This window comes from Capricornis sumatraensis, chromosome 2 (genome assembly GCF_032405125.1).
Source record: "Capricornis sumatraensis isolate serow.1 chromosome 2, serow.2, whole genome shotgun sequence".
NCBI classification, from domain to species: domain Eukaryota; kingdom Metazoa; phylum Chordata; class Mammalia; order Artiodactyla; family Bovidae; genus Capricornis; species Capricornis sumatraensis.
Genome location: NC_091070.1, coordinates 120,888,407 through 120,898,234, shown reverse-complemented (window position 1 = coordinate 120,898,234; position 9,828 = coordinate 120,888,407). Strand labels below are relative to the sequence as shown.

At 41.3% G+C, this 9,828-nt stretch overlaps 1 protein-coding gene across 4 annotated transcripts in view; it reads left to right on the top strand.

Moving 5' to 3' along the window:
- Window positions 1-973: 973 nt before the first annotated feature.
- PIP5K1A (phosphatidylinositol-4-phosphate 5-kinase type 1 alpha) overlaps window positions 974-9,828 on the top strand; it is a 39,372-nt gene continuing 30,517 nt past the window's right edge. For all 4 annotated transcript variants that reach the window (XM_068965435.1, XM_068965433.1, XM_068965434.1 and 1 more), the window contains exon 1: window positions 974-1,412. In XM_068965435.1, coding sequence (XP_068821536.1) covers window positions 1,331-1,412 — 82 coding nt within the window. In that variant the 5' untranslated portion in view covers window positions 974-1,330. The remainder of the gene's footprint in view (window positions 1,413-9,828) is intronic.

Below are 9,828 nucleotides of genomic sequence, written 5' to 3'. Positions count from 1 at the left end.
AATAACTAGGCCCATGTTGGGGGCTGCAATACCCAGGATTTTAACCCCATTCATCTTCATTTATTCATTCCACAAATAATTATTGAGCCCTTACTACGTACAGAGTTACATCATGGGAGGAGCTGTAAATACAAGAATGAAACAGTCCTTACTCTCTGGCAGTTTAGTCTGTTCAGAGATAGGTCTTCATATTTCCCATCAAGGTTCATAATCTCCAGGGTATTTTATTAAAACTGATTGGGGTTAGTACGAAGATTAGACTAGAAAGGGGAATTTCTCTGAGTCTCAGTGACCTTTGGAGAGGTAACAGAGAGGCTAAGGGCTCGGATCACAGGAAGACTGTTATGTTTCTGATCGTCTTCCGTGGCCTTTTAAACAGGTCTTCATTCGTTTATTTATCACATATTTACTCAGCTCCATCACTGTGCCCAGCACTGCGCTTGAGGCAAAGTGTGGATCTGTTTCAAATGTCATTCAAAGGAAGGCAAGACACGCACGCTTGTTAAATAATAAACAAGGCAGTAAAGTCGGAAGAATACTTGGTGGCATGTGATGTTTTGTGATACTTAACTGTTTAACTGTCTGACTAGACACCAGCGCTTCAGTCGGGAGGTTTTCCTGGGCTGTGAATGCCAGCCCAGCACACTCTTTTCGAGAGCTCAGAGTTCTCGATTTAGTCCCGTCTAAGACTACCTTCTATATTGACTCACCAAGCCACCGTAGACAGAGCCGCACTGTCTTCCTTCCTTGGATTTGCCAAGGCGCGAGGGACCTGTGTCACGTGACCAAACTCAGCCTCTTGATTGGCTTGCCTCCTCTCAGGGCCGCCCTCCTCCCCCATTGGACGGGGTGGCCGCTGAGAAGAAGGTTGGGCGCATGCGCGATGCCCGGATTTCCTTGGCCACCGGGAGTGAAGCGGTGGGGTTGGGCGATAAACAGGCTGTGGCTAGGGAGAAGGGGGAGGGGAGTTCGCTCCGCAGGGACTTCTCATTCCCCACCTTTTTCTTTTAGGTGTGGTTTGATCCAGACGCAGTTTCCCGGCAGCCGCTTGAGCTTACTCTGTTGTGAAAGGGGAAAGTAGCTCCTGCGGAAAGGGGTTAAAGTTGCTAAAACGGTGCGAGACGAGAATTGTCCCCCATGCCATCCTAATGGTTCCGCCCTGAGTTGGTCCCGGAGCCGGCGCAGCATATCTGAGAGAGGCCCCGGAGGGGGCGGGGAGGTGCCCCGCACAACGCGGGTTCTGTGAAGATACGTGGGGAAGATTCGACTCCGAGAAGAGGAAGAGCGCGATAGAAAAAGAGAGGCCGCTGAGGGGGAGGGGGCTGCCAAGATGGCGTCTGCCTCCTCTGGGCCGTCGGCGGCAGGGTTTTCATCCTCGGATTCCGGCGTCCCTCCCTGCACCTCGGCCTCAGGTAATCAGGGCGTGGCGTGGGCTGGGGGCTGATGACTGTGCGATGGCAGGAAGAGCGAGACCCAGGATGGGCACCTGTAGCTGGGCATGATTGAGGCGTTGCCGGTAAGGAGGACCGAGAACTAGGCTTTCATGTAGCTTTCAGAGCAAGCAGAGGGAATGTGAGGAAAGGATGGATTTGACTGAGAAAAGGGAAGCTGTCAGAAACACTGGCTGTCTTCAGGGAGACCGAGTTGAGGACTTTGAAGGAGTAGGGTCAGAAAAGGATGGAGATTGAGGGTGGGAGTAGGGAGGAAAGAGGGAATCGAAGGGAGTAGAGAAAGAGTAAATAGAGGCTTCGTAAGTAGAGAGGAATTACGTAGTGTGAGAGGCAGGTTGACTCCACTTTGATTGCGGGGTTAATTGGACAAAAACGTGGAAGAGAAACCATGGGACGTAAAAGGTATGGAAGCGTTATGGGATGCTTTCCAATGCTGGGGCGTTAGGGAATTGGGGATTTTGTTGGGGGTGGGAATGAGTTATTGGAGGCTCCTGAGAGCCTCCCCCTAATGCGCCATTCCTTCTCACTTCGTGCCTCCCCTCCCCCCAAAACGCGCGCGCTCGCACGGACAGATACATCTACACGTTTTATCAAACATCCTCCTCTGGAGACTCCCATCTCTTGACTGCCCAGCTTTGGGAAGGAATGGGAAGTTTTTGAAGAGAGCCTGAGGTATGTAGAAAAGCAGGGTTTAAAAAACTGAAAACAGATGGAGAAGGCGGAACGATGGAGTCTCGAATTGCAGCAGAAGTTGAGGGAGGTGATGCAGGAAATTAGGCTTGAAAAGGATAGGGTGGGGATGGTTCTAAGTGCTGTGTAGGAATATTGCATAATAGGAAATGGACTGGAAGAATGCTTAGGCACGAAATTGGCACTTGGAGAAGGGAGCCGGGGAATCTAGCTCAAAGTAGTTAGAAACTGTTGAAGATTGAGGGAGAGCCAAGGAGCCCACAAGAAAGGCAACAGATTGCGTGTAGGAGGGGAAAATGTGTGGTGTTGGGATGTATGGTGGAGGGGGGAGTGGAGTTTGAGCAAGAAACTGTTCTAGAGCTTCCATCAGAAATGTCTGGGGTTCCACAGTGACTGTTACCTATACACTGGGAACAGGAGAGGCCGCCAGATGATGGATGCTCTACCCGAGACATTGACACTTGCTTAATCCTGGGATTGCATCCTACTGGTTTTGAGTTGACTAAATAGAGGGTTCCACCTTTTCCTGTTCAGTTCAGGTGAGCACATACTTGGTCATAAATAGCTTCTTCACAAACTGGAGTTCTGTTTATGTACAATCTATTTTTAGTTTTTTGAGAGGTGGTTTTTGCCTTTCCTATAAAAGATTAGTGGGCCAGAACAACAACTGTTGCATTCTAAGTGTGAAGAAGGATAAAGTTAAAATGAAAGTTTTTAAATACAGTAGCTTCTTAATTTAAAACTTCTTTTCCTCTCCCCCAGTGCTGGAACAAGAATGGTTGTGTACAGTCTTTAAGCAGACTTAACTATCAGGTCAGGCATTAGAAACAGCTTAATGTTAAAAGCCTTGTGTTTATATCCCACAATTTAATTCAGCCTCTATCTCATGAAAATATTGTCCACGTGGACAGATTTAGGAGTAAAAGAAAATATTTCTGTCACATAGTGATGTCTTCAGGTTTTTGCTCCTACTTCAGATAGTCCTACTAGTTTTAGGTGTTACTATTTGATATTTTTGTATGTTTTTATATATTCTGTCAGATCCTAAGACTAGCAGGAAGTTATTCAGATAGTGTAAATGTTTTTTGCTGTTGTGTTTGCACCAGAAAATAAAATAATAGATTTCAGTCAATTTTACAGCTTCTTGGCTTTATTGTGTTCATATGTGAGGTCAAGATACAAAAATGGCTAAAAATTAAAAGTGACTAAAAACAAATAGCTTTGGATTCCTTTTTTTTTTTAACTTTTTCTTTCACCCTCTTTCTCTGTTTCTTTGGCAAATATTGAAACTGTTGGATTAAGAAATTCAGAAAAATTCTCATAAATATTCCTGAAAACATGGGATTATTGTGTGCAGATACACAGTGTTGACTTCTTTCGCATATCTGTATGTTCACTTAAGTTTTTGCTTACTGAATTTAATAGAATATTTCCTGTTTCATTTCAAGGATATGTTTTTGAAGAGGATAAGGTGTTTGATTCAGATGCCAAAAAGGCTGTTGAGAATGTGTTTTGTGATTGGAGGAGAGTGGTGGTCTGTCTGGATAGTACCAGGGGAATTAAGGCATTGGCAGGAATAAATTGGTTTATGGTCTCCTGAATTGTTAAAGTGAAAGAGGAGAGTGAAAAAGTTGGCTTAAAGCTCAACATTCAGAAAACTAAGATCATGGCATCTGGTCCCATCACTTCATGGGAAATAGATGGGGAAACAGTGGAAACAGTGTCAGACTTTATTTTTTGGGGCTCCAAAATCACTGCAGATGGTGACTGCAGCCATGAAATTAAAAGACGCTTACTCCTTGGAAGGAAAGGTATGACCAACCTAGATAGCATATTCAAAAGCAGAGACATTACTTTGCAAACAAAGGTCCGTCTAGTCAAGGCTATGGTTTTTCCAGTGGTCATGTATGGATGTGAGAGTTGGACTGTGAAGAAAGCTGAGTGTGGAAGAATTGATGCTTTTGAACTGTGATGTTGGAGAAGACTCTTGAGAGTCCCTTGGACTGCAAGAAGATCCAACCAGTCTATTCTAAAAGATATAGGTCCTGGGTGTTCTTTGGAAGGAATGATGCTGAAGCTGAAACTCCAATACTTTGGCCATCTGATGAGAAGAGTTGACTCATTGGAAAAGACTCTGATGCTGGGAGGGATTGGGGGCAGGAGGAGAAGCGGATGACCCAGGATGAGATGGCTGGATGGCATCACCGACTCGATGGACATGAGTTTGAGTGAACTCCAGGAGGTGGTGATGGACAGGGAGGCCTGGTGTGCCGCAGTTCATGGGGTCGCAAAGAGTCGGACTGAGCGACTGAATTGAGCTGAACTGAAATTATTAAAGGCTAAAAAGGTAGCTTTGTAGAAATTAAAGGTAGTTTGTGTTTTAATCATTCTAAAATCAACTTACTGTCTTTAGATGTTTAGGTGAACTCACTTAAATATTGGTGAAACTGAAATCCTAAAGGTAAGGTTCTCTGGCAGTGTATACAAAATAAGAATGTTAGGATTCAGGGACAGATTGATGTTTTAGATAAGTCATTCATAACCTTTTAAGGTTCAAAATCTTTTGGCATTCAAATTAGAAAGGATTGGTAATTTAAAACAGTTCTTCCTGCCAGTATTAACCCCCATCTATATTATTTAATCATTAAGCTGGAGCTGGTCTTTTATGCTGCTGACAGGTTAGATACAGAAGTTAAAGCAAACCATACATTCTAAGAGATGTTTGAGAGAGCTTTTCCAACGGAGTAATTACCATGTTTGGATTAGAGGGAGGTGATTATAAATTAATGTCAATCTTACAGGCACCATCATCATTTCCTTGTTCTTATACTTTGTTAATAAAAGATGATGAAGTTTGTGCTCAGCTGTTCGATGTGTAAAGGAAATTTATTCCTTTTCTTCCTTTTTGTCCTAGCCTCATTATTTGGTCAGTGGTACCACTTAAAAAATAAAAGCACTGACGAGATGCTGTTGACAGTGTTGCCATCTGTCACGCTAGTGACAGTATAGAGAGCCTGTTCCCCTGTTTGCAGTTTTACTAGTTCATCAAGAATTTGAAAATAAGCCACCAAGTCTTTTTACTGCCAGAAAGGGAGTAAAGTTTCTATTTTGGTGACTTGATTTGAATTTGGTGGAAGAATTAAAAAGTAAAGTTAGAGTATTAAAGTGTCCCTTGCGCCCCTAAAATAAGAGCTGTGATAAAATCATGTGTGACTCCCTTAAGAAAAAGGACTTGAAACCTTATTAAATCATGAACCTGTAGCTCATTTTGCTTCAGACCAGCACATTTCTGAAATTGTCACACATTACCAAATGATTCTATCATAAGTACAGATGATTTGGAGGTAACATTTATAGCTCCTTTTCTGATTTTCCCTTAAACTGCTGAGGGAGACCCCAAAAAACACAGGAAGGAAAGATTTTTGCCCAGAACTTTTGTGGTAGAGCCAGTCTCATCAGTCCTTGATTCTGGTGGCTTTGGCCTTCCCAGCAGAGCTCCACCAGTAAATGTATGCTGTAATCTGAGAACTCCAAATGGTAGGAATTTTGTTGAGGGTTTTTTGTCTGTGTTCTTTGTGTACAGTGTAAGCCATTTGTAGACTGATCTCTTTGCCTTTAATTTTTCTATACTAGTGAAAAGTAAAGGAACTTAAGCCACATTATTGGGGGGGGAAACTGGAGTTTGGAAATGTAAAGACAGAACAGAATGCCATGTAATGAGAATATCAACAAGTATCCTTTTGGTTGGTATTTTGTAAGTAAGGAGAAATTTTTCTTTATGCTTTTCCACAGAGGGCTTACATCCACCTCCTTTTTTATTTTGTCACTTTGGTAGATTCTTCCAGAAAACTGACATCAGAATGTCACTGTTTTTTAATTATCCATTTATTTCTGCCATGACTGCTCAAGCCCAGGGTCAAGTATAGTTATATAGACTTAATAGGTATCCAGTATCTGTTATTAATTGGTAATGTGTACTTACAAATTAGCCTTGAATATCAAAATACATATTATGTTTTGTTAATTTCTTTGTTTTTTGTTTTGTTAATTTCTGTGTGCTGTTCTGAGTTGATGTAGAACTTCCGATTAATAACTACTCAAATATGTGCTAGCTACTAGTTATTACATGTTTCATCAGCCTATTTTTTAAATAAAAATAATGGAAACTACAGCTTGTGAATTGAACAGCTTCACCAGGCCAAACTCAGGTAACTGGTGAGAAGTTCTGAGTTGAGATTGGGGGGTATTTAACCTTTTAAGCTGGATGTTTACTTTAGTAGAATCTCGGCATAGTCTTACTTGACATGAAGAAAGCAAAAAGACCAACTTGTCGGTTTGGTTTTTCGTTTTACTGAGTGTGTCCTCTTGATCAAGGATACAAGTATACTTCAGGAAGTATGCTATTTTCTAATAGCCAGGCAGAGGGAATCTGTTTCTTTGTGTTCTAAACCCCAGCCCATCATTCAGTCTCAAAGAGAGAGTGATTGGACTGATGGTGTTTCCTAGAGGAAACCCCTTCCTGGCTCGTTTCCCCTGTTGCACTTCACTTCTCCACCCTTTCCTATCAAAAGAGAACATTGTTTCATTTTTACATATGTGTTGATCCTGTTTTATTCATATCTCCTATGAACTGTTGTTTTAATGTTTTCTGTTTGAAGTTTTGTGCCTCAGCTCCTCCATCTTTTAAAACTTTGCCACTGATTATTTTTCTTTTTTCTTCTATTAAATAATTCTGTTTATTTGTAATGGCTGTATCAGAATAAATTAATTTTTAAATATCTGATTCCCCAAAAGTCCCCTTATTGTTGGAGTCTGAGGAAGACTGGCAAAAAGAGAGAGAAGGGTAAATTCCTTGTAGGCAAATAGTAAGTATGTCTTACTATTTGCTGTGTATTAAACTGAGCTTCATGGAGTTAACCCAGAATAAATACCATCTCAAAGGATCAGTAACATTGATGGGGAGTGAGCAAAGGTTGCCGGGAGAGAATGGGAAGAGTTGTTTTTTTTTTTTTAAGGATATATGAATAGCTTAATACTAGCTTTCCTTGCGTAACATGCCTGGTAAACTTCAAGTTCTCATTGACAAGAATCTGTATAAAAGAAATGGTAGAGAAGTAACTTGGTCATATCTCTGTGATTTTCTTGCATTAGGGTCTGGGGGGGTGATTGAAGTGCATTGTTGGGACAATTAATACCCATTGTGATATTATTTAAGTTACTTTCTCAGCTCAGTGTATGTTTCAGGCCAGCAATACTGCTTTTTTTTTTTTTTTAAGATAGAACCAGGTTTGGAAATAGAATTGGGAGGTGGTGAACTGCTGGAAATCTTAACTGCTCTTTAGCTTTGGATTGGCTTATCTAAGAGATTCAGGTCTTTTAAAGAAGGACTCAGATATCCAACCCCCCACCCCCCAAATTTCAACCAGAATTTTAGTGCTAAGAGATACATATTTGTGGACTGAGAATCATGAAATGTGGCTTATAGAACTAGAAGCAAAAGTTTATTAAAGGGAAATGTAGAGATATTTTAATTTAACCCTCTTATATTCCAAATTAGGAAACTGAGGTTCAAAGACATTGTTAATAGTGGCAAAGACTTTGCATAAAGTCTGTATGTTATCACGATGAGTCTTAGTAAATTTGTGATTCATTTCTTGCTACTTGGCTCTTAGCCGAGCCAGGTTGACCCCAGGACTGGTAGATCAATGAGTTTTGAGCTTTTGTTTCTAAGAGCATCCTTGCTTTTCAGACCTTTTTCTAGAAAATTCTTAATAAAAATTGACACCTGCTAGGAACAAAATCCAACCAGTCCATCCTAAAGGAAATCAGTCCTGAATATTCATTGGAAGGACTGATGTTGAAGCTGAAACTCCAGTACTTTGGCCACCTGATGTGAAGAACTGACTCGTTTGAAAAGACCCTGATGCTGGGAAAGATTGAGGGCAGGAGAAGGGGATGACAGGATGAGATGGTTGGATGGCATCACGGACTCAATGGACCTGAGTTAGAGTAAACACTGGGAGTTGGTGATGGACAGGGAGGCCTGGTGTGCTGCGGTTCATGGGGTTGCAAAGTCGGACACGACTGAGCGACTGAACTGAACTTAACAAAATTTAACTTTTCTCTAAGATGTGGCTTGATTTTCATGATTGACTTGGTTTAGTTCTTACTGAGGGTATGGTAACAGTGCCTGGCCCCCACCCCCCAACGCTACCCTTAGAGATGTGTGCTTAGCACTGTTTCTCATTAGGCTGGCATTTCTGAGTATTTTCATTTGGATAACCTATTGTGCCTCCTACACGCAGGGGTATAATTAAAGTGGCGTTCAGTATTTCAGGTTAAAGAGGACTGGAGAGATTGTTTAAGATAGTCCAGCAAATAACCGGGTGATGACTGTCTTGTGCAGGTTTTTGCTTTTTTTAAAAAATCTCTGGCTGTCAATATTATCAACCAAAATACCCCCTCAGAATTACCATTTTGCTTCCCAAAAGCCTGCTTGTCTCTTTCTGATTTCTATAGGAATTGACAGATTTATTGGTAGCTCATTAAGCTAAGTCTCTGGGATCTCTTTATGACCTGTTCAGGCAAAACTCGTCTGAGGAATGCACATCCGGCCCAGTTCTAGCATCCTGAAATTATGTGTGTACTTCACGCATTAAAGTCAGTTACAGGCTGCCTCTTAGTTTCTCATCTGGAAGATGATGTCATCTCATCTTTGACGGAAATGTTTCTGCTCTGAAAGCACTGGGAGAGGCTCTGGTACTAAGGCCAACTCTTGTTCCACATGCTGAAGGGGAGTGGGGGAGGGGAGTGACAACTCTTTATTTTGGAGCTGTGTACTGTCTGAAAGTATCTCTGTTTTGATTATCTCTTAAGGCCAACTCATTTCTCCTCTAAAGTTTATCTTTTTCACACTTTTCAGAATTGTATTAATTTTCTTTTCTTCCTGTACATTTTCTCCTTGCTCTCAATAGTAAGTCATAGCTGCCAGTGCTTTAGTAGCTGCAGACCAGTTTATGGAGAGTCCTAGTGATGTTTTGCCAAGTGACCAGAAACCAGCCCCTTTGGTACCTTTTTCATCACAAACACAATTTAGGCTGGGACTAAGGACCAAAATGGAGTGCTTCCTTAAGACTATTCAGAGTTACTCAGAAAAATTTTCTGTGACATAGTACAATGATTCAACTTTGTATTTTAGCAAGAATTGATTGGATTATTTCCTCTGTGGCACTTAACTGGCTGGTTCAGTTGTCTTGAAATTATTTTAGTAACATTAAAGATTTCTCAGCTAATTTTCATAATTTAGAGGCTAGATCTTTATTTTTCAAATATCCAGGAGATAACGCTGAAATTAGGGATACCTGTTTTATGGGTGAATATTGATACTCTAAAGGATATGAAAGAGAAATTCTTCAGAGAGAACCTGTTAGCATATGCGCTGATACAGGCTTGTTTCAGGTTGTATGGGCATCTCAGAGTAATGAGAATGGGAGTGAGTGTATAGGAGTGATGCTTTATTTGTAGCTTGCAACTGTCAGCAGCTTTCTAGACATCATCTTTCACATTTTTCCTTCTAGTCTATCTCTGTAGCAGCATAATATGTTGTAATGAGCTCAAGTTAGTGTGTAGGGAGGGGATTGATGGTGATCTGTATGTGTGGAACTTTGAGCACTAGTTTACTGGGGAA